The sequence below is a fragment of the Setaria viridis genome, chromosome 5 (genome assembly GCF_005286985.2).
Source record: "Setaria viridis chromosome 5, Setaria_viridis_v4.0, whole genome shotgun sequence".
Lineage (NCBI taxonomy): Eukaryota > Viridiplantae > Streptophyta > Magnoliopsida > Poales > Poaceae > Setaria > Setaria viridis.
The window spans coordinates 35487985-35511335 of NC_048267.2; the positions used below are offsets into that span (position 1 = coordinate 35487985).

A 23351-nucleotide genomic window follows, 5' to 3' on the forward strand; every position below is an offset into this window, starting at 1 on the left:
ATAGATGGAGAAGACTATCATGAAAGCAAATCCCACGTGCTGCAAAATTTGGGTGTATGGCCAGACTCGTACCCGTGCATTCATCTGTACGCACCGGAGTCCTGGCCCTGGACTCTGGTTGTCAAACTGTAAAAGTCAACACTCCTGGCCTCCTTGGGTCTACCGTTTCCCATATCGCATCACAAGTGGCCAAGCAGATCGGAAGAATATAGTATCACATGTGGCGCAAGCAGCAAATCATCAAGACATATAAACAAGTCATCAACTGCTTCTCCAACCTCCAGCAAGGCAGTGCGCCGCTCTATAGAAGTAGCACGGCGCAGCCAGAGGCAGCCATGTCCACGGCAGTCCATCTTCTTACCTCCTAATTCACTAGCAACCGCTCAAATGGAAAGCGCATCCGTGAAGCAGATCGTTGTTCTGTACCCCGTGGGCGGCATCGGGCACGTCGGCCCCATGACGCAGCTCGCCAAGGTCTTCCTCGACCATGGCTACGACGTCACAATGGTGCTCATCGAGCCGCCGATCAAGTCGACCGACTCCGGCGCCGACTTCATCGAGCGCGTCGCCGCCCCCTACCCGTCCATCACCTTCCACGTCCTCCCGCCGATCCCACCCCCTGACCTGACAAGCTCCACCAAGCACCCTTTCTTACTCATACTGGAGCTGATGCGCCGGTACAACGACAAGCTCGAGAGCTTCCTCCGCTCCATCCCGCGGGAGCGCTTGCACTCCCTTGTCATCGACCTGTTCTGCACCCATGCCATCGACATTGCCACGAAGGTGGGCGTCCCCGTCTACAAGTTCTTCGCCTCGGGCGCCGGGACTCTGGCCGTCTTCACCCAGTTGCCGGCGCTGCTCTCCTGTAGGCAAACGGGCTTGAAAGAACTTGGGGACACGCCCCTCGAGTTCCTCGGGGTCCCGCCCATGCCGGCGTCCCATCTCGTCAAGTCGCTGCTGGAGAATCCGGAGGATGAGCTGTGCAGGACCATGATGAAGATCTTGAAGCGCAACGCCGACACCCACGGCGTTCTGGTCAACACGTTCGAGTCCCTGGAGAGCCGGGCCCTGCAGGCGCTCAGGGATCCCCTGTGCGTTCCCGGCCAGATTCTGCCTCCGGTTTACCCCATCGGGCCGTTAGTCGGCAAGGGCGGGACGGACAAGGAGAAGCACGAGTGCCTCGCGTGGCTCGACGCGCAGCAAGAGCGCAGCGTCGTGTTCCTCTGCTGGGGGAGCAAGGGCGCGCTACCCAAGGAGCAGCTCATGGAGATCGCCGTTGGCCTGGAAAACTCAGGGCAACGGTTCCTATGGGTGGTGCGCACGCCGGCCGGCAGCGATGAACCCAAAAGATACTGGGAGCAGCGCGCCGAGGCGGACCTGGGTGCGCTCCTGCCGGAAGGGTTCTTGGAGCGGATCAAGGGCCGTGGCCTGGTGATCAAGTCATGGGCACCGCAGGTCGATGTGCTCGGCCACCGAGCTACAGGCGCGTTCGTCACCCACTGCGGGTGGAACTCAACACTGGAGGCTGTAGCAGCGGGGGTGCCGATGCTGTGTTGGCCACTAGCGGCAGCAGAGCAGAAGATGAACAAGGTCTTCATCACCGACGACATGGGGATCGGAGTGGAGATGGAGGGGTACAAGGCGGGTTTCATCAAGGCCGAGGAGATAGAGGCGAAGGTGCGGCTGGTGTTGGAGTGCAAGGAGGGGAGGGAGCTTAGGAAACGAGCAATTGAGCGGAAGAAAGCAGCACAGGAGGCGATGGAGGACGGTGGCTCGTCGCGCGCGGCATTCCTCCAATTCCTGTCAGATGTTAAGAATCTTAGAGAATAGCGTCCGGACTCCGGACTCCGGACAGACGGATTCGCAACCGCTCTTGGCGTTAATGTTTGTCTCTGCTGTCCAACTCTTTTGGTCAATCCCCGTGTACTCTGCCTGTTTTGTTGGCCGAGGAACTAGCAGCATGAATTGAAGGAACGATGGCCAATGGTGCTGTACTTTGACCGTGATACCGCTAAGGTCTCGAGCATATTCAGGCACATCATTTTATTGTGCAATAGCAGTGCATGGAGTTCTGAAGCGTGCCATTTGAAATCCTGATGATAAGTAACAGAGATATCGTTGAATAATTTGGCACAAAGCCGTTTCTTTCATTTCGCCGGAGAAAAAAATAATTGAGGAATTTGTTTTCTCACGACTTCACGAGGACAAGAGACAACCAAGCAAACAAAGATGGACAAAGAGATGCATGCACCGGCAACGGATAAAGACGAGGAAGGCAATAAGTCATGCATGATGTCACGTACATGTCCGCGTGCCATAGCTAATAGCAACTACTTTCAAGAATAGAAAAGTGACCACGCGGCCATGCCCTCCTCTTGTCTTACTTTCTCCATCCATCGTTACTGCTACTTGTGTGGTAATAAAATGGTAGAGATAAAACCATTTCTTACCAGGAATTTGAAGCACAAGTTGCCAGTCCTGGCCTCTGTTGACTTTTTCAAGCTCCACCTTTGCCTTGATCTGAACGTGTAAGCTAGGTGAGCTTGGTTATCAAACTTTTAAAAAAAAATTAAGAACAGCTTTGGTTATTAAACTTGGAATTCCTAGTTATTGCTTGTACCGCAAGCACAGACGTACCTAGTGACAAAGTCTTGCTTCTTTTAGAAACAAAAAGGCATTAAAATTGAAGCAGATAGCTAGGAAGCATCCTTCCTCCCCATCGCCTGCCACATAGACCGGTAGAATATACTGCAGTAGTAAGAAGACATTTCTCCTTCGACCAAACAAGTCATCAGCTGCTTCTCCGGCAAGGCAGTACGCAGCTACAAAAATGTTGCCTGCCCACCACGTAGCCAAGCATCCCAATACTCCGGTCCTCGAGCAAAAGCAACCTCATCCTTATCTGTTTGGGTTCCGAAATATTTGTTCCTAGTTCCTAGTTGGGGAGCCACTTCTTTTCTGAGGAAAATGAAGCAGACCGTGGTTCTGTACCCCAGCGCCGGCGTTGGCCACGTCGTGCCCATGGCGGAGCTCGCCAAGGTCTTCCTCAGCCACGGCTACGACGTCACCATGGTGATCGTCCCGCCGCCCTTCAAGTCGCCCGCGCTGGGCGCCAGCCAGGCCGAGCGGATTGCCGCGGCTAATCCGTCCGTCTCCTTCCATGTCCTCCCCCCGATCCCGGCCCCTGACTTCGCCGGCTCCGCCAAGCACCCGTTCCTCCTCATGCTCCAGATGCAGCGCCAGTACAACCACGAGCTCGAGAGCTTCCTCCGCTCCATCCCGCGGAAGCGCTTGCACTCGCTGGTCATCGACATGTTCTGCGCCGACGCCATCGACGTCGCCGCGAAGTTGGGCGTCCCTGCCTACACGTTCGTCCCATCGGGAGCGTCGCCTCTTGCCGTCTTAACCCAGCTCCCGGCGGTGTTGGGCAGTAGGAAGACGGGCCTGAAGGAGCTGGGGGACACGCCTCTCGATTTCCTTGGCGTTCCGCCCATGCCGGCGTCTCACCTGGTCGCGGAAATGCTCGTGCATCCGGAGGACGAGCTGTGCAGGACCATGGCGAGCATCTTTAAGCGCGGCATGGACACCAGGGGAGTTCTGGTGAACACGTTTGAATCGTTGGAGAGCCGGGCGGTGCAGGCACTCAGGGACCCACTATGTGTCCCTGGCAAGGTGCTGCCTCCGATATACTGCGTTGGGCCGTTAGTCGGCAACGGCGCACGGGATGGCGAAAAAACAGAGAGCCATGAGTGCCTCGCATGGCTCGATGCTCAGCCGGAGCACAGCGTCGTGTTCCTTTGCTTCGGGAGCATGGGTACGTTCTCGGAGGAGCAGCTCGAGGAGATCGCCATTGGCCTTGATAAGTCTGGGCAACGGTTCCTATGGGTGGTGCGCGTGCCGTCCAACATCGATGATCCGAAGAGGTTATTGGAGAAACAGTGTGAGCCGGACCTTGATGCCCTCTTACCGGAAGGGTTCTTGGAGCGGACCAAGGATAGAGGCCTTGTCGTCAAGTCATGGGCGCCACAGGTGGACGTCCTCAATCACCCATCAACGGGCGCATTCGTGACCCACTGTGGATGGAACTCGACGATGGAGGGTGTCATGGCGGGGGTTCCAATGCTGTGCTGGCCCTTGTACGCGGAGCAGAAGATGAACAAGGTGTTCATGACAGAGGATATGGGCGTTGGGGTGGAGATGCAGGGGTATACGGCGGGTTTTATCAAGGCCGAGGAGGTGGAGGCAAAAGTGAGGCAGGTGATGGAGTCTAAGCAGGGGCGGGAGCTCAAGACACGAGTGGCGGCTCGCAAGAAAGAAGCGGAGGCGGCGTTAGAGGAAGGTGGCTCGTCACGTGCGGCTTTTGTTCAATTCTTGTTGGACGTGGAGAACCTTGGAGAGCAGCCCGCCGAGTGATGGATTTGTAGTTGGTTCTGTTTCTTTGTTACCTTTTTGCCTTCTAACAATCTATCTTTTTTCTGTGGTATTCTATCTTTGTTTTTTTTTGCGGGTAATATTCTATCTTTGTTTGATAAACCATATTCTATACCTTCTATGAATAGAGTATCATCCTCTTTCAAAAAAATGAATAGAGTATCAGCTATACTTAAAATGAGTAAAGAAGTTTTTTGCTTGTTGGTTGGGTACTTACTCTGAAGGTTTGACATCCTGAAACAACCGTCCAAAAATCGGCTAGTTATAGGATCGGCCGCATACTGCAACATGAGATCAATCGAGTCAGCAAAGTGTGAAAGATTACACTAAGCCCATTGCAGGCCTGAATCCAGCAATGAACCATGCTGGGCCGGGCCCAACTGACTCTACGGTCTTCATTGATGCAATGATGCATTCCGATTGTTCAAACATACTGTTTTTTTTATTTGTTTGCAAAACATTGTATTTTTAGATGTGTTCGGACATAGTTTGATGGGATTCTTGACTTTAAAATCTTTAATTGTAAATCCTAGAAACAAAAGGTGACACTGTGCTATGTTGCCAACTGAGGAGTGAGGACTCTCATCCTCCTCGAACTGCTGAATCGGTATTCGGTCACGACTCCAAAGTCCCAAGTCCCCGTGCCGGGAGATCAAGATGATAAGAGAGCTCGCGGTTTGTCTACGGCTCTACGCACTCTCCCAGCGATTGAACGCAGAGGAGCGCCGCCCATTGATCCCGGGCATGCAGCCTTAAGGACAAGGAAAACAAATAACGTTGCAAAACTGGCAATCTCCCAGCTCAACGTACAACCTGATGAATTGAAAAAAAAATTAATGTTGCAAAACTGGCTATCTCCAGCTCAACGTACAACTTGATGAATTGGAAGTGAAAACACATGCAAACAACAGCAGCCATTCAACGACAACAACCGGACAAACCAAAGACCCTGCCCATCCATGTTATATATAGAACGGCGGCCCCGTATCTCCATCTCGTGTCCCATTCCCACGTCAGGAACGAGAGCCGACTCATGGCCGTCATGGCGGCGCAGAAGAGCGTGATCCTCTACCCCTCGCTGGGCGTCGGCCATCTGAACCCCATGGTGGAGCTGGCCAAGCTCTTCCTCCGCCGTGGCCTGGCCGTCGTCATCGCCGTCGTCGACTCGCCCGACAAGGACTCCGTGTCGGCCGACGCGATAGCGCGCCTCGCCGCCGCGAACCCGGACATCGCGTTCCGCCTCCTCCCCGTCCCGTCCTGCGGCAGGGAGGACTACCCTCACGCCGTCATGCGCATCATGGACGTGATGCGCGTTGCCAACCCGGCGCTCCGGGAGTTCCTGATGGGCGCGCTCCCCGACGTCGAAGCGCTCGTGCTGGACATGTTCTGCGCGGACGCGCTCGACGTCGCCGCCGAGCTCGGCATCCCGTCCTACTTTTTCTTCGCCTCCGCGCTCAGCTACCTCGCCATCATGCTCCGCCTACCGGAATACTACCCCACCGTCCCGTCCTCGTTTAAGGACATGCCCGAGACCGCACTCCACTTCCCCGGCGTGCCGCCGATCCGCGCGCTCGACATGGCGGCCACGCTGCAGGACCGGGACAGCGACATGGCCAAGGCACGGCTTGCCCAGTGCACGCGCATGCTCGAAGCGAGGGGCATTCTCGTGAACAGCTTCGACTGGTTGGAGTCGCGGGCTCTTGAAGCGCTCAGGTGTGGCCTCTGCACGCCCGGGCGTTCAACTCCACCAGTCCACTGCATCGGGCCGTTGGTCCTTCCTGGGAACACGGGAGGAATCAGCGAGAGGCACGCGTGCCTCGAGTGGCTGGACACCCAACCAGACCGGAGCGTCGTTTTCCTCAGCTTCGGCAGTTTGGGAAGGTTCTCCACAGCGCAGTTGAGGGAGATGGCGCGTGGGCTAGAGAACTCCGGGCAGAGGTTCCTGTGGGTCGTGCGGAACCCACCTGAGCACCAAAGTAACTCCGCCGAGCCAGACTTGGGATCGTTGCTTCCCGAGGGTTTCTTGGAGCGGACTAGGGAGAGGGGCTTTGTGGTGAAGAATTGGGCGCCGCAGAGCGAGGTGCTGCGGCACCCATCCATCGGAGGGTTCGCGACGCATTGCGGGTGGAACTCAGCGCTAGAGGGCATCGCTTCTGGCGTGCCGATGATCTGCTGGCCGCTGTATGCGGAGCAGCGGATGAACAAGGTGCTCATGGTGGAGGAGATGAAGGTGGGTGTGGCGATGGAGGGGTACGAGGAGGAGCTAGTGAAGGCAGAGGAGGTTGAAACAAAGGTGAGACTCGTGATGGCATCTGACGAAGGGGAGGAGCTTCGGCAGAAGGTCATGGTGGCCAAGGAGATGGCCGTAGATGCTCTCAAGACAGGGGCGTCGTCTGACGTGGCGTTTGACGAGTTCTTGACAGACCTGCAGAAAAACAGAACCTCTACGGAGAAACTCGCCACGTGAATTGTGATGAACGGGTCATTATATATGGATTTACAAGTTGACCTTTTTGCTATGAGTTTGCATATACAAGAGTAATATTGGAAGAAATACCGTAAAGTCAAATTTCAAATATGTTCCTTTGAATACAATACTGTATTGATGTCAACGTCTTACTGCCTCTAGTGTAGCATATATACTGGCACGTATGTATATAGACCGTGTCCTTGATGTACTATGACTACCATGTAAATGAGAAAATCGAGGGAAATGGCGAGAGATGAATATTTCTTTAGCAGACGACAAAACAAAATAAGCCAAAATAACATGGTGGCTGATACGGTAGAAACCAACCCGGCTTGCATTGAGATGTGGAGAGGTCACCGGTGTCCAGTTACATTGAGTGGCGAGGATCGCACTTCGCGCCTGGTTCATCAGGAATGCGCTGACGCGAATGCTGCAATCCTTTGCAGACAAGACGGCGACCACACGTTCCCCTGTCCCCTCCAGAACGAGAAGCCAGCCAGCTTTCAAGTGCGGTTAGCCTTCAATTCATGCCGCTAAAAAACCGGCAACAAAGAAGTAAACAAAAATGAAAACGCCACCTATCTATCGTTTCCCTTTCTACTAGTACTAGTGTAGAAGGGAAACATGCTCTTGGCTTCTTTGCTGCCCGTCTGATGCAGCAACACCAAAGACAATGGATGAATGGACCATGCACGCACCACAGCCCACAGGTTCATCATGTTTGTAAACGACTCGACGTGAAGCCAAAGAGTTGCCACGTCCGCTGTCCTATCCAGCCTCGCATCCCGGAAAGATCCTTTTTTGTGCCCGTGCGCCCGGGCTCTGCACTCATTCTTTTGTCGTCGCTTGTGGATGCGATACCATTTAGGCCTCACAGGAGTAAAGTAGAGTATCTGTCACATCAGTGATGAATGTTTAGATACTATTAATTATAGATTAACTATAAAACTAATTGCATGGACGGAGATTAATCAACGAGACGAATCTATTAAGTCTAATTAATACATGATTTGATAATATGCTGCTACAGCAACCATCTACTAATGATTAATTAATTTAATCATCGGGTTTAATAGATTCGTCTCGCGAATTAGCCTTCATCTGTGTAATTAGTTTTATAATTAACGTTCTTATAATTAACCTCCGAAGATTCGATGTGACAAGAGCTAACAATCCAAACATCCACTCCTCGTGTCTTGTTGGATTCTTTTTTTAAAAAAAGACTTATCTTGTTGGATTCTATTGTGAGCTCGGTGAGAAGAGAAACGAAGGCCATGGTGGAGAAGACGGTGGTGCTGTACCCCTCCTTGGGCGTGGGCCACCTGAACCCCATGGCGCAGCTGGCCAAGGCATTCCTCCGCCGCGGCGGCGTCGCCATCACCATCGCCGTCGTCGACCTGCCCGAGAAGGACGCGGTGCTGGCGGCTGCGCTGGCGCGCCTGGCCGCGGCCAGTCCCTCCATCACGGTCCGTCTGCTACCCATCCCGCCGCCGTCTTGGGCCAGCACGGAGTACTCCCACCCGATCATGCCCATCCTCGACGCGCTCCGCGCCGCGAACCCCGCGCTCCGGGAGTTCCTCCGCTCGCAGGCTCCTGCCGCCGACGCCATCGTGGTCGACATGTTCTGCACCGACGCGCTCGACGTCGCCGCGGAGCTCGCCATCCCCGCGTACATCTTCTACCCCTCGGCGGCCGGCGACCTCGCGGTCTACCTCCAGGTTCCGGACTTGTGCCGCCGCGCGGCGCCATCCTCGCTCAAGGACATGGGCAAGGCGCCGCTGGACTTCGCCGGCGTGCCGCCGGTCCGCGCCCTCGACATGCCTGACACCATGCAGGATTGGGACATAGATGTGTGCAGGGTACGGCTGCAGCAGCTCGCCCGGATGCCGGAAGCGACAGGCATCCTGGTGAACAGCTTCGAGTGCCTGGAGCCGAGGGCACTAGAAGCGCTGCGGGGAGGCCACTGCCTGCCCGGCCGCTCGACGCCGAAAATCTACTGCGTCGGGCCACTGGTCGACTGTGGCGGCGCTGAGGAAAACGGCGAGAGGCACGCGTGCCTCGAGTGGATGGACCGGCAGCCGAAGCGGAGCGTGGTGTTCCTCTGCTTCGGAAGCATGGGCGCCTTCTCGTCGGCGCAGCTGAAAGAGACGGCGCGTGGGCTAGAGCGTGCAGGGCACAGGTTCTTGTGGGCCGTGCGAAGCTCACGCCGGGAGCAGAGCAACTCTCCCGAGCCTGATCTGGAGGCGTTGCTTCCGGATGGGTTCTTGGAGAGAACCAAAGACAGAGGATTGGTTCTGAAGAACTGGGCACCGCAGACAAAGGTGCTTCGGCACGAGGCCGTGGGAGCGTTCGTGACCCATTGTGGGTGGAACTCGGCGCTGGAGGCCATCACGTCCGGCGTGCCGATGATCTGCTGGCCGTTGTACGCGGAGCAGAGGCTGAACAAGGTGCACATGGTGGAGGAGATGAAGGTTGGGGTGGCGGTGGAGGGCTATGACGAGGAATTGGTGACGGCTGATGAGGTGGAGGCCAAGGTGCGGCTAGTGATGGAGTCCGAGGAAGGGAAGAAGCTCAGGGAGAGGACGGCGGCGGCGAAGGAAATGGCTGCGGATGCCATCAAAGAAGGCGGGTCGTCTGACGTTGAACTCGGCGAGTTTTTGAAGGATTTAGGGAAGATCGACTTATAGAAGGAACAATGCAAGTGATGGATGCTATGTAATAGATAAAACTGTTGATGGTTTGTAAGATGGATGAAAAAATGTAGGACATGGTTGAGGGTTTTTGGCTGTTTTTCTTTTTATGTTACTAGCATAATGCCCGTGCGTTACTACGGTGAAACTCATTCTTGAATCTCTATAGTTGGTTGATGTAAAGTGTTCCGTTTCCTTATGTTTGATCAATGGAATACACATGTTGTATACCTGCCAAAAGAGTATTTGGATGCTGCTAAGCTTTTTGTGCTAACACTAACACCTTTGCTAGCGCAGTTTCTACACGTTTTGTTTTTATCCTTCATGACTACATTTGGGCAATGTATGATCTTTTCCCTGTCCATCTGAGTTGGGTGGCTGAATCATGGGCAAATTGAAGCTCCTTTCTTTTCTTCCCATGAACAAAATATGGTTCAATTCCTGATGATCAATCGATTTGTTTTCCTCAACTCTCATTATCAGTGCCTGGCAAAGCACTTCAAAACTATCCATTGGTAGTAACAGTGAGAGGAATGGAACATTTTAACACGCTACCCTGCATTAGCACTGAAGGTGTTGTACTGCAGCTCCGACACAAATTTATGACCATCATGGAAGAAGGCACCCTTGGATGTTCAGAAGAGTAGCAGCATCTACTTCAGTTACACTTGTTTTGTCCTAGCACGGTTGAAAAGCTGAAAGACAAGATACCCAGTAGCCAGTATTATGTTTGCCTTCTCGCCAACATGTAGTTGGCCAGGCTTCAGTTAGGTTCACCGTGATCTGATTGATGCTGGGAACTTATGAAAAAAAAGTATTTTAGAACCTTATGAAATGGTATATTGAATTGCCAGAGGTTCAGAATTTATAATATTTCATAAGACCACATGCCTGCAGCCTGCCATTGTAATACCAAAGCACATGTTTAAAATTCCTTTCCCAAAACTTCAGGTTATCTGTACACATAACACAACAACTTTTGCTTCTCCTACATCTGGTAAAAGAGAAAATGTAATTCTCGTATTTCAGTGATGTGGAGTAGGAGGAGCCGCGGTTGATCAACAATTACAAGAGTTGAACATCAAGTTTAGCAACCAAACCGGCAGCGCTATGCCGAACGGAGAGTTCCTTGGGCCGGCTCGGTTTGCCGCCCTCGCCCTTCATGCGTGTCGCTGCGGCGGAGGCTGCCGACGGGGACGAAGGAAGCAAGGAGATTGTCGTGCTGTACCGCTACACCAGGTTCTCGAGGGCACGCGGCGGGCAGAACGGTGTGGAGGCATGCTGCCGGACGAAGCTCCACCACCTCCGCTTTGCCGTTCCAGCCGCCGGCGACATGGATAGCTTTCTGGCGTTGGCCGGATCGTCTCTCGGCCCGCTGATCTACCACGGTCTCTTCCGCCGGCAGCTCCAAGAACCGACCGATCTCGCCTCCGCTTTGCCCTCCCGGCCGTCGGAGACATGGAGAGCTTGCTGGTGTTGGTCAGGTCATCTCTCGGCCCGTTGATGTACCCCGACCTCTTTTGCTTGACAGCACCGGGCGGACCAGGAGTCGGAGGGGGCTGACCACCGCTGCCTCTTCCCTACGCTCGTGCTCACCGGCGAGGAGCTGAAGGAGAAGAGGGGCCTGTCCCCGTGCCTACCGACCACCACCGTCGCCCCTTCCCTGCGCTCGTGCTCGCCAGTCAGGAGGGGCACCGCCGAAGGAGAAAAGGGGCCGTCCCGCCCCTTCCCTGTTGCGTTGCCTGGCCTCAGTAGCAGAAGCACCGCCAACCTCCTATTGCGCCGCCGCCAACAAGATGTGTCGTCGGGAGGAGAGGAGGTGGGCGGAGATGGGCGCCGTCGGAGTGCGGAGGGTGGCCGCTGGATCTGCGGGTGTCCGCTGCCGGTCCCGCAAGGGTGCCCACCGCCGTGCTGCCCAAAAGACAGAGGCAGAGAGGGGACCATTGGAGATGGAAGAGGAGTGTCGCCGGAGCTCGGTTGAGGGGGCCGCCGACCTCTGCGGCGCGGCACCGGGCCCGCTCCAGCCGCCGGGGCGCCCAATCCCCTCTGTCGCCTCTATTTTGAAGGAAGGAGAACCTTTATCCCCTTTAAGTTCCCCTTCTTTACTTTTTCCACCCGAATCCTCCACCTGTTCAGCATTTGGACTGCGGGTTGATTACCAAAACGTAGAGGAAATTTTTTGCAAAATTACCACGACGGACGAAAACCCTTACCTGCTTTGAGCTCTTTCCCCTTTAACCCCCTCGCTTTCCTATTTTTTCCAACCGAGCGCCCCCTATACTTAGAATTAGACTGCGGGTTGATTTCACGAAATGTCAGGGTTTTTTTTGCAAAATTAGGGCGACGTACGAAAAGCCCTGGGAGACGTTGCTTGCTTTAATAATAGGTATAGATTTTAAAAAATTCACTTTTTGGCACTAAGGCCTTGCTTGGCAACTCAAGAAGCCAGTTTCGTATTCTGATCCCCTCGTGAAACTAAGAGAACTGTTTCTAGTCTCTTCCCTCTTACTAGTAGTAGTAGAATCATCCGCTAACCCTCACCCTCTCTCCCCCGCATCCGAACTGGCTGGCCGCTAACCCTTACCCTCTCTCACTGCCCAAGCCGGCAGGCCAGCCCGCACGGGAGCCTAGCAAGCCGGCCCAGCCAGCCCGTCTGCCAGCACTGTCCCCTTTCTTCCTCCTCGCGTCGTACGCCTCATGCGCGCGTCGTGTGTGGGGGTGACGGGGCAAGCTCGCCACTCTGGTGCGCACCCATGACTCCTTCCGGAGTCTTCTGCCCTGGGAAAAACCCGCTTTGCCCTCGCCCCGTGCCTCCAAACCTTAGCGTCGGGCCGGTAGATGGCTGCCACGCCATGCCCCGGCGCGCCCGTCGAGGATCGACCGCGCGAAGACATTGACGCGCTGCCCCGCTGCCCTAGCCACAGCCGCGGGCTATAAATAACCCCGACTGGCAGCCTTGCCACCCATCCACCCGGTGTGCTCCCAATCCGCCGCCACCAAAAAGAGACAAGGGGGAAGAGAAGGAACATGGAGGAGGAGAAGGAGGCCGCGCCGGGGAAGCCGCTGCTCCCGATGAGGAGCTGGAGCTGCCGTTGGTGCCATCGTCACCAAGGAGCCGGAGCAGAGGGAGCCGGAGTCATCGCCGTTGTACTGTAAGTCCACCCCACGCCAGCGTCCTTCTTCTCCTCCACCCCTCGATGAGCCACACCGCCGCCTCCCTTGCCTTGCCAGACCGACCTTCACGCTGCATATACCCTTGTTAGTCCGGTCGTCGACCCGCCGTAGCCTTGAGCCGCTGCCCTTTCGAGCAGTCGCACCCTCGCCACGGCCCTAGAATGCCAGGACGCCGCGCGTGTCGGTCGGCTGTGCTGTGGTCGGGGAATACCGAGTGACCGCGCACGCGCAGCCACACGTTCGTGCCATCCCGCCGCGGCCAAAGGTTCCGCCTTTTGCCGAACCGCAGCCTAGCTGCGCGCCGTTGCTCTGCCGCGCCAGCAGCAGCCCGTCGCGACATTGTGCCGTGCCACGACGTCGTGGGCGCAGTCACCGCTGCACTTCGCCGTGACATCGCATCGCCGCCACCCACCGCGCCACGACCAATCGCGTGCGTGCCCCACGTGCGGCCACACACATGTGGCCCACGGGAGCCGGCGGGCACACCAAATCCCAACTAACCCTGTGCGGCCATGCGTCCGTCACATGGACGCCACGTGGCAGTGCACGTAGGATAGAATGGTCACGTGGCTATCACGTGGACCCACGTGACGCTGCCATGGCATGGGCTGGGCCCACTGACTGACAATGGATCCCACTTACCAGTGGGGCCCACCGGCTGACACGTGGGCCCAGTTGACCGCTGACTGGTCAATGATGACATCATGCTCACATCAGCCGACACGTGGCAGCCTCCCATGCTGCCACACGGCGCAACTAGAAGCTGACACGTGTCACCCTAATTTAATATTTTCTCAAAATTAATTAAATAATTAAATAAATCATTTAATCTTTAAAAAATCATAACTAATTCATTTGAACTCAGAAAAATATGAAACGAGTTGCGTTAAATTCGTAAAATGGAGCCCATGCTATTTGTAGCTAGTTGGGTGTTATTTGGATCTTCTAAATTTGGATTTCTTAGAGTTTTAACTTAGATGTATTGCTGATTAATTTATATTGTGACGTATCTCGTTCTGTTCAGACCCGAGCTACAACCCGGAAGACTCTCAAGACCCCGACTACACCAAGAAGGATCCCAACGACTATGGACAAGGTGTCATGTCACTCCCAATCATATAGACCCAATGCATGCTTAGTTGCTAGCACTTTATTTATGATTCTTGGATGATGATCGATTGCGTAGCCTATGTTTCTAGCTATGCCTTGATAATTGTTTATCTTGTTCACCTTGTTACCTACTTGTGGGCTAGCTACGGACCCTTAGCTAGTCCACCTTACTTATATCCGTATACATGCTTTTGAGTTATGGATGGTAATATGCCATGGCTTTGGGGATGGATTCCTTATACATTCTTGCGTGTGTTTTGGGTGAGTGTGATTCCTTAACGTGTATAGGCGGGAGTAAGCCGCGGTTGGTACTCCTTGACAGGGAAGAGCATTCTGAACTCTCTCCATCCCCTGTACCTATGGTGGGTACCTTGTTTGACAATGAGGAGCAGGTAGGGTACTTGTACGGTGCAGGTGCTTCGGCACATACTTGTGGAGTTGAGTGCTCGCTCTCGACCCCTAAGGACCGAGTCAGTTTACCACCAGTCATAGTATCTATTTTTGTACATATCGTTTGTCTTGTTATGGGTGGGGTTCAGTCCGAGACTAGTGGTGGATAGTGCTCAACCTGTAGGCAGATTGGAGGATCAGTGTAAGGAGTTTGAGGCATTGACTTGCTCTGACCAGACTGCACCCCGGCGTGGGTAGGTGTCACAGCTTCAAGATCCTCAATTGGGGAGGTGTGCCCTACCGTTGAGGATGCTTCCGGATTCGAGGAAACACGAGAGTACTATCCACTTACTAAGGCTCCAGCTAATAGGTGGGGTTTAGACAAATCGCTACCATTCAGACTCCATCCATGCGGGTACAGTTGTACAAGCTCTGCAGTGTGTATAAACCTATAGCTATAGTTCGTGTCCGCTGGTTAGGGACAATGCTGTTGACTACCGCTATTTCAGACTAGACTTTATTTATACTTCTACCTTCCCTTTTTTTGAGATAGGCCGGCGTTTGCCATTGAGATATGAGGGAAGAGAGCTCTCACATCGCCTCAAGTGTTTGGGTGCTGGATTCTTGGGTAAAGGATCTGGTGATTGTGACGACTTCCTTGTTGTGAGGTGTTGGCCTCGAAGATGGTATTGCTTTGATGCATCCTTGATTGCTGCTGCTACATATACCTCTACAGCCACATACAGGTCGATCCATGCATATAATATTATTTCCTCCTGTTTCCTTACCTTGCTGTTTTTGGAAGTTGACATGGCCTACCCGCTTCTCAGGTAGATTGTGGCTTTTTAGGGTCGGAGCCTGACTACGACTAGGAAGATTAGGGATGGTCTCTCGCTCAAGTCGCATTGTTTCCACTGTGTAGATGTTTTTCCTTTCATGATTCAGTCCTGTTGGACTTGTTCCGGCATGTGTCGAAGTGATGTAGTCGATATTTATGATATTGTTACTCTGTTACTATTCAATATTTCTATATTGGTATGGATTTGTACTATCTAAGATAGAGATTCGCACGTGATAGCCTTCCTGGGACTATTACGGGGTGCGTAGGCTTGAATTCTCAGATTTGGAAATTCGGGTCGCTTCAGTACGTGTGCAATGGCGGAACTAGGTAAAAAAACATGAGGGGCAGACAAACGTGCTAGACATCTCATTATATATACTATAAAAATATAAAGTTAACCGTATGCAAGCTAATTTTTTTTTTTATTTATGCACTCACGCTGAATACTTCAATCAAATGCTAATCCTGATTTTTCAGTATCAGTACCACAAAACACAGGCGGATACAGGGGGAGGAATTCAGAGCTCAGGTGCAGAAGAGTTCAGCAGAATTTCCTCAAACATTGAGTGCTCAGCCATACCAAGATGATGCAAAAGTATTTCATCTTGATGTCTGATGATGGTTTCTTCAGTTCCAATAGATCATTTTGTTCTGATCCTGCTAATGTCAGTGGTACAGCACCATACTCTGGATGAAATTACAGCAAGAAAGAATTACTTTTTTAAGAAAAAAATTAGCTTCGGGGAGCAAGATAACACTGGCGTCATTTCTTCAGTTACCACTTACCAGGCAGGCGAGCAAGCATCACTGCATGAGTTTGGACTTCAGACTACAGAGGTCAGGTGCAAAGAGGTTCAGAAGAAGTTCCTCATTTTTCCTGTCCAAGATCTCTCCAAATCTTGTCTTAGCCGCCTTTCCATTGTCAACGAGGCTGCGTAACTCCGGCAGTTCTAGCACGGCTGCTAGCAGAGCGACGACCGCCACCAAACATCACATCATCTTTAGCCTGCCACTGCATATATACGCTAGCTGCTTCATCTGCCTCTAGACACGCTAGTGCACATAGATCATTTGCCACATACAAATGGGCAGCGCCGTGGTACTGTACACATGGATGGTCCGCGGCCACCTCCACCCCATGGTTCAGTTCGCCGGCCGCTTGGCCGGCCACGGCGCCCCCGTCACCGTGGCCATCGCCGACGTCCCATCGTCCGGCGACTCCCTTAAGACCGTCGCGCGCCTCTCTGACTCCTACCCATCCGTCTCCTTCCACCTGCTCCCGCCGGCAACCGCCCGTTCCAGCGACGAGGCCGACCCCGACGCCGACCCCTTCATCACGCTCATCGCCGACCTCCGCGCCAGCAACCCCGCGCTCGTCGCCTTCGTGCGGTCCCTCCCCTCCGTCAAGGCGCTCGTCCTCGACTTCTTCTGCGGGTGCGCGCTCGACGCCGCCGAGGAGCTCGGGCTCCCGGCCTACCTGTTCTTCACGTCCGGCGCCTCGCCGCTTGCTGCCTACCTGCACATCCCCGTCATGCGGTCCGACGTCTCGTTCGGGGACATGGGCCGCTCCTTGCTGCACTTCCCAGGCGTCCACCCGGTCCCGGCCTCCGACTTGCCGGAGGTCCTGCTTGGTCCTCGCAACGAGCAGTACGAGGCAACTATTGGTCTCTTCGAGCAGCTGCCCAGAGCGAAGGGCATACTGGCGAACACGTTCGAGTGGCTGGAGCCCCGCGCCGTGAAGGCGATCCAAGAGGGGAGCCCCCGCCCTGGCGAGCCGGTGCCGAGGCTGTTCTGCGTCGGCCCGTTGGTCGGCGAGGAGAGGCGAGGGGAGGGGAAGCACGAGTGCCTGACATGGCTGGACGCGCAGCCGGCGCGGAGCGTGGTCTTCCTCTGCTTCGGGAGCGCGAGCTCTGTGCCGGCGGAGCAGCTGAGGGAGATTGCGGTGGGGCTCGAGAGGAGCGGGCACGCGTTCCTCTGGGCCGTGCGCGCGCCCGTCGCGCCGGACGCCGACTCGACGAAGCGGTTCGAGGGCCGGGGCGAGGCGGCGCTGGAGGCGCTGCTCCCGGAGGGATTCCTGGACCGGACGCGCGGGCGCGGGCTGGTGGTGCCGACGTGGGCGCCGCAGGTGGAGGTGCTGCGGCACCCGGCGACCGGCGCGTTCGTGACGCACTGCGGGTGGAACTCGACGCTGGAGGCGGTCACGGCGGGGGTGCCGATGGTGTGCTGGCCGATGTACGCGGAACAGCGGCTGAACAAGGTGTTCATCGCGGAGGGGATGGGACTCGGAGTGGTGATGGAAGGTTACGACCAGGCCATGGTGAAGGCGGAGGAGGTGGAGGCCAAGGTCAGACTGGTCATGGAGTCGCAGCAGGGGGAGGAGCTCAGGGAGAGGACGGCGATGGCGAAGGATAGGGCCGCCGCCGCGCTGGAGATCGGCGGGTCGTCAACGACGGCGCTCGTTGACTTCCTGAACAGTTTGGAGATCTCGACGCACGCTTGAAAGGATCAGACGAGGCCACGGCACAGGGGCAGAGGTCCACTCTGACACGAACTCTGCGTCTCTCTTTCTCGTGTTCCTCGTGCAGTTGGAATGGACACTTTTTTTCGGTAATAAAAGCAGAGCTTTATTAGCTAGGAAAAAGGTGAACTAGTACAATCGTTTCGGATAAGGTCAATCACGCACGCAGACGCCTGTCTAAACCAAACTGCAGTGAGCACATTTTATACTTAGCTAGGCACCTTTATTGCATCATCTTTTCACTTGGACCATCTTCAAGTGATCCAACAGCTGCGCATGTTCCTTTGCTTCAGCGATAGGAAAACTGAGTACAGACTTTCCTCATACAGTCATACCGTTGCAGGCTGCAGCGCTTTGACTATCATTCTCAACGAAGAGTCCGATTCTACGATCACGGGCCCCGTCGGCCCTTTCTTCGGAGGGGCAAAATTAAGGCCAGTGTAGGACAGTGGCCCGTTCAACTCTGAAGCGACTCAAAAATTTGGAATCGGTTTCAGTTTTCCTTTGCTCCAAAATCCTCCCAACAAGGTCAGGCATGCAAATAATGCAATCAACTGGCTGGACATTTCCTTGAACAAAAACTAATAATAGTTTCAGAATCTGATGGAAATTATTTCGTTTTACAAGCCATCCAGAGAAAAAGTACAAAGTAATAGTAGAGTACTGGCTGCAGTGCGATGTACTAGCTTGATCCTGGTCAACTCCTACCATGCTCGCTCGATCACCAACGGAAAAGGTATTCCCCTGGTTTTATTTGCCGACCACAGAAACAGACAAACAACGACAACGAACAGACAAACGACGACGACGACGAACAGAGCAAATGCAGGATGCGCCCGGTGAGGTCTACTGCTCGCAGGCGACGGACGCAACGTTTAGCTGGTAGGAGAAGGAGTTGGAGTACTGGAAGGAGACGGTCTCGCTGGGCTCCATGGGCCCGCCTCCCTTGACGATGCAGTCGTTGAAGCTGACACGCTGGAACTTGCTAGGGTCGACGAGCTCCGTGGAGGCGAAGTCGCCGCAGGAGACGTGGACGTCGGACACGGTGCAGCCGCCGCAGACGTTGACGATCTGCACGGTGTAGGCCGGGATGCCGCTCGGCAACGGGTTGGCGCTGCTCTGGTACACCACCACGTCCTCCTCCGAGCAGTCGTCCGGCCCCATCCGCTCCGTCGAGTAATGGCGCCCAGCACCAAGCGACGACGACGACGAGCCAGCTGATGCATGCGTAAATTTTACATTGATTGGATCAGTACGTAGGCAAGAAGGTAGCATGCATTCAGCTGGTAGAGGTTCTGAATCTTACTGCTGTTGAGCAGCTTGCGCGCGTGCAATGTGGAGGAAGACGATGCATCACGGCCACGGGAAGACGCAGCAGCTGGCCGGCGGTGAAGTATAAGGTTTGGTCAATTTGTGATAAGACGAATGCGTTCATGCATAATTGAGCCAATTTGACTAGTGCCTCTCACAGAATCTAGTTAACAGACTATGCATCAACAAGAAATACGAAGCTAGCAAGACCCGTATACCTGCAGCAGTTATGAGCAGCAGCAGCAGGCTGGAAACCACCACCAGAGAAGCACATTTCTGGAAGCACCCCATATGGCCTCCCTTGTCACTCAAGTCACTCACACTGTCGGCTCTAACCTTTTCTGGTTTCGGGCTTTCACTTTTGTAGTGCAGGAAATTAGCTTGCTGCTTCAACCCTTCACTTGCATGCAGGTCTATTTATACGGCTGGAATTTAATAGGACTCGCTCCAATTGCTTTGGAAACCGAGGCTAGAAGTCCTTGGGCACTGTGTGTTATTAACGAGTGCAGCCGCCCCTTCAGATCAGCCAGGTCCCGGGCGTCTCGCCGTCTCCAACAGCGAACCAAGTCATCTAGAGACAGGTTTATACATAAAATAATTAGGCTCATCACACATTCCAACACATACTTCCTCATTTGTGTGAACCCAACCGTCAGCTACACGCCTATACTGCCATCTCTATCCCTTCATCAATGCACACGCCGACACGCGGGGCCCACGAGCTGCAGCAAATGAACCCCATGGCAACGCTGCTGCGCCTTGGCTGGCCATGCGGTGCACAAACGTTCCAGCCGAATCAACGATAGCTTTGAGTGATTCAGTCATTTCTATCTCATCGGTCCTGTGCTGTATCTAGCCCTGCTAATTAGATTATATTTAATAATTTTAATGGATTGAGTTTCTTTTAGAAGTTATTTGGACTGGTTACAATAAGCTGATTCATCGATGGATTAGTTTGGTTTGGATTTCTCCTTAGAGAAAATAGTTTGGAAGTAGTTTGATTAAAAAAATTAAGGATGTGGGTCCACATATAAGTCCAACTATACTTTTTCGTATGAAGTAGCGGACACTTAAACTGAGTCATTTCCAACAAATTTCGATCAATTTCGTTAAAATTTTAAAGTATGAATGCGAGGTTTTAATTTCAGGGTCCGGCTCTTGATGCGCAACCCACATGTATGTTTAGCCATACTATTTTACACAAAATAGTAGGCAATCAAATTGAGTCATCTTCAACAAATTTTGATGAATTTCGCTAAAATTTTAATGTGTGAACGCGAGGTTTTAATTTTAGGGTCTGGCTCTTAATGCGGGGCTCAAATGTATGTTTAGCCATATTATTTAGCACAAAGTAGCAGGCAATCAAACTATGTCATCTACAACAAATTTTGATCAATTTCGCTAAAATTTTAAGGTGTGAACACGACGTTTTAGTTTTAGAGTCCAGCTCTTGACGTAGGACCCACATATCGGACTCACATTTATTTCAAATATATACGAGTTTTTTATATGAGCCCATAGATTTATATAGCAAACCATGATTTTTTATAGCAAACATACGGGTTTTATCAACTAGTAGGGTGGATTGGCTTGAGTTTAGATAATATAAATATAGGGTGAGTTGGGCTTGACGTGGATTGGTATGGGTTAGAGTTAGATTACAATCCAATTAGCAGGTCTAGTTGTATCCCTTCATTTTGCTCTTTATTGTTGTTATTGTTAGTTACGTGAAATTAACATTCAAGCTTATGTTGAGGGCCGGGCCGGGCAAAAAATACGTTGTTTTTCAACTCCCACAATCCCGCTCGCACAGTGCGTTTCAGAATGAGAAAATCGTGGTTACTGTTAAGTAACGGCGCAGTCATGGATCTTTGATCTGGTTCCCTTCCCTCCCGACAGCAGATGAGATAGGAGGAAGATGTAGAAGATCATCCGTATCCTTTCCCAGTAATACCCGAGATAAGCACACCGAAGATAATATAGGTGGAACTTGTTCTCTCTTATCATTGTTCTCTCTTATCGTAATAGATGGGTACATGTTACTTTATATAGTCTTGATCTTTAGGAGTATATTTAGTATGAGCCCACAATTATCCCTAGGTTTAAGGATTTCTCAACAGTTACTAGCGGCAACAGAAGAGCACGATGTGCGAGCGGCAGCAGGTCCACCAGATCTGAGCCGCTTATTGTCTCCATCACGTGCACGTGCAGTTGCCTTGTTAGTTCAAGTGCTGTACGATCGAAACGACGACGCGGAGCAACGGTACAAAAGAATGGATTATTGGCAAGTACAAACGGGCCAGTATAATTCGTCTACCTCGTCCATGTGGTAGTACAAATTGAATGATTGACGCAAGTATTTTCTTCACCTTTTCCACTGCCGTACGAGCTCCAGCAGCCAAGTTGTCGACTCCCCGGCGTCGCTGATCGCCTCCTTCGCCCACCGCATGGCGGCCCGTGTCCGCTCCCGGAGCTCCCTGCCGCCGTCCGACTCCATCAGCCACCTCACCTTGGCAGCCACCTCCTCATCCCCGACCATCCCCTTGTCGTACCCTTCCAGCGCCACGGCCAGCCGCAGCTCCTCGACCAGGAACACCTTGTTCATCCGCTGCTCGGCGTACATCGGCCACGCCAGCATCGGCACGCCGCCCGTGACCGCCTCCAGCACCGAGTTCCACCCGCAGTGCGTCACGAACCCGCCGATCGCGGCGTGGGACAGCACCTCGCTCTGCGGCGCCCATGACTTGACCACCAGCCCTTTGCCCTTGGTGCGTGCCAGGAACCCGTCAGGGAGGAGCGCGTCGAGGTCGAAGTCGAGGTCTGTCGGCTTGTGGCCGTTGTCCTCGCCAAGCGGGCGCCGCACGACCCACAGGAACCGCTGCCCGCTCGTCTCCAGCCCACAAGCCACCCGCCTTGTCTGCTCCGCGCTGAACCGGCCCATGGTGCCGAAGCAGAGAAACACGACGCTGGCCTCAGGCTGGGCGTCGAGCCACGCCAGGCACTCGTGCCGGTTCGCGCCGGGCTCTTCCACCTGCTTTACCAGTGGGCCGATGCAGTGCAGCGGTGGCGTCCGACGCCCCGGTGGCGTGCAGAGGCCGTTCACGATGGCGTCGGTGGCGCGCGGTTCCAGCGAGCGGAAGCTGTTCACGATGAGACCCTGGGATCTGCACATCTGTTCGCATAAGGCGAGGAAGAGCCTGTTGCCGAGGCTGTCGCGGTCGAGGTATGACGCGGGGAGGTGGTCTACCGGTATCGGGGGGATGCCTGGAGCGTGCAGAAGGGTGCCACCGAGGTCTCGGAGGCTCTGAGTTGTCCGCTCGTGGATCGAGGGGTGGTATATCAGTTCCGCCAGGCCGGAGATGGACGTGGTGAAGAAAAAGTAGGTCGGGATGCCGAGCTCGGCACCAACGTCCACGGCACTGCCGCAGAAGAAGTCGAGGACGAGGGCGGCCGGGGGCGGGGAGGCGGCACGGAGGAATTCACGGAGGTCGGAGTTGGAGGCGCGGGCGAGCTCGAAGGCCTGCGACACGGGATCGTGGGCGTGCACGTCGCGCGGGAGCGTCACGCACGGTAGGCGGTGGAAGGAGAGCTCGGGGTGCGCAGTGGCAGCGCCTTCGGCGAATGAACCTGCGGCGGCCTGGTCGTCGTCGGTCCGCCCGCCGAGCACGACGGTGACCTCGAGGCCGTGCGCCGCGAGCAGCTCGCCGAGCTCCACCAAGGAGACCAGGTGGCTGCCCATCACCGGCGGCGGGGCGTAGATGACCACGCGCTTCTTCGCCTTGTCGTCGTGGCTCTGGCTCCCCATTTCAGGGACGACACCGTTGCCCGCGAGCTTGAGTGAGAAGATGGCGCAAATCGGCAAATGCTGTTGCTTTGCTTCTGTTGTGACTTCAGCGTGTGCGCCGTGGCTTGTTTATACCTTGACGCGGCTTCATTTTGGTCCACGAGTCCTACCTACCCGATCGTCTTGCGCACATAGGTTCCCTTTGCTTATTTTTAGCAATTGTCACATCAAATGTTTAGATACTAATTAGGAGTATTAAACGTAGGCTATTTACAGAACCCATTACATAAGTGGAGACTAAACGGCAAGATGAACCTATTAAGCCTAATTAATCCATCATTAGCAAATGTTTACTGTAGCAACACATTGTCAAATCATGAACTAATTAGGTTTAATAGATTCGTCTCACCGTTTAGCCTCCGTTTATGTAATGGATTTTGTAAATAGCCTACGTTTAATACTCCTAATTAGAAGCACCGAACCAAACCAGGCCTGATACACGTGCTTGTCGAACCGCCATAATGACAATACGGATGGAAAGACGCCAACTCGTTAAGCGAAGTCACACCAGAAGCCCAATTGGCCCAATAGATCTCTCTACGCCCATGATTCCAGCCTTCCAGCCCCTTCGG

The 23351-nt window shown here is 53.9% G+C and overlaps 7 protein-coding genes across 7 annotated transcripts; 5 read left to right on the top strand and 2 right to left on the bottom strand.

Annotated features, from left to right (window-relative positions):
* The first annotated feature begins 239 nt into the window (after positions 1-239).
* On the top strand, positions 240-2006 carry LOC117856493 (UDP-glycosyltransferase 88A1). The gene has a single exon (XM_034738846.2). It carries the CDS (start codon positions 388-390, stop codon positions 1828-1830), a length of 1443 nt encoding a protein of 480 aa, XP_034594737.2. The 5' UTR covers positions 240-387; the 3' UTR covers positions 1831-2006.
* A 773-nt stretch (positions 2007-2779) lies between these two features.
* On the top strand, positions 2780-4483 carry LOC117855942 (anthocyanidin 5,3-O-glucosyltransferase). Its single transcript, XM_034738342.2, has one exon. The coding sequence runs from the start codon at positions 2968-2970 to the stop codon at positions 4411-4413; it is 1446 nt and encodes a 481-aa protein (XP_034594233.1). The 5' UTR covers positions 2780-2967; the 3' UTR covers positions 4414-4483.
* A 202-nt stretch (positions 4484-4685) lies between these two features.
* LOC117855940 (anthocyanidin 5,3-O-glucosyltransferase) lies at positions 4686-7159 on the top strand. The gene has a single exon (XM_034738339.2). The coding sequence runs from the start codon at positions 5330-5332 to the stop codon at positions 6896-6898; it is 1569 nt and encodes a 522-aa protein (XP_034594230.2). The 5' UTR covers positions 4686-5329; the 3' UTR covers positions 6899-7159.
* A 948-nt stretch (positions 7160-8107) lies between these two features.
* Positions 8108-9823, top strand: LOC117855943 (anthocyanidin 5,3-O-glucosyltransferase). The gene has a single exon (XM_034738343.2). It carries the CDS (start codon positions 8176-8178, stop codon positions 9586-9588), a length of 1413 nt encoding a protein of 470 aa, XP_034594234.1. The 5' UTR covers positions 8108-8175; the 3' UTR covers positions 9589-9823.
* Positions 9824-15884: 6061 nt separating this feature from the next.
* LOC117854806 (UDP-glycosyltransferase 88F3) lies at positions 15885-17948 on the top strand. Its single transcript, XM_034737059.2, has one exon. It carries the CDS (start codon positions 16191-16193, stop codon positions 17604-17606), a length of 1416 nt encoding a protein of 471 aa, XP_034592950.1. The 5' UTR covers positions 15885-16190; the 3' UTR covers positions 17607-17948.
* A 204-nt stretch (positions 17949-18152) lies between these two features.
* LOC117854807 (TPD1 protein homolog 1B) lies at positions 18153-19709 on the bottom strand. Its single transcript, XM_034737060.2, has 3 exons — positions 19154-19709; positions 18931-19002; positions 18153-18841 (listed from the first exon to the last, which is right to left on the bottom strand). Exons 1-3 carry the CDS (start codon positions 19224-19226, stop codon positions 18471-18473), a joined length of 516 nt encoding a protein of 171 aa, XP_034592951.1. The 5' UTR covers positions 19227-19709; the 3' UTR covers positions 18153-18470.
* Positions 19710-21197: 1488 nt separating this feature from the next.
* Positions 21198-22838, bottom strand: LOC117855524 (UDP-glycosyltransferase 1). Its single transcript, XM_034737902.2, has one exon. It carries the CDS (start codon positions 22738-22740, stop codon positions 21301-21303), a length of 1440 nt encoding a protein of 479 aa, XP_034593793.1. The 5' UTR covers positions 22741-22838; the 3' UTR covers positions 21198-21300.
* Positions 22839-23351: the final 513 nt, after the last annotated feature.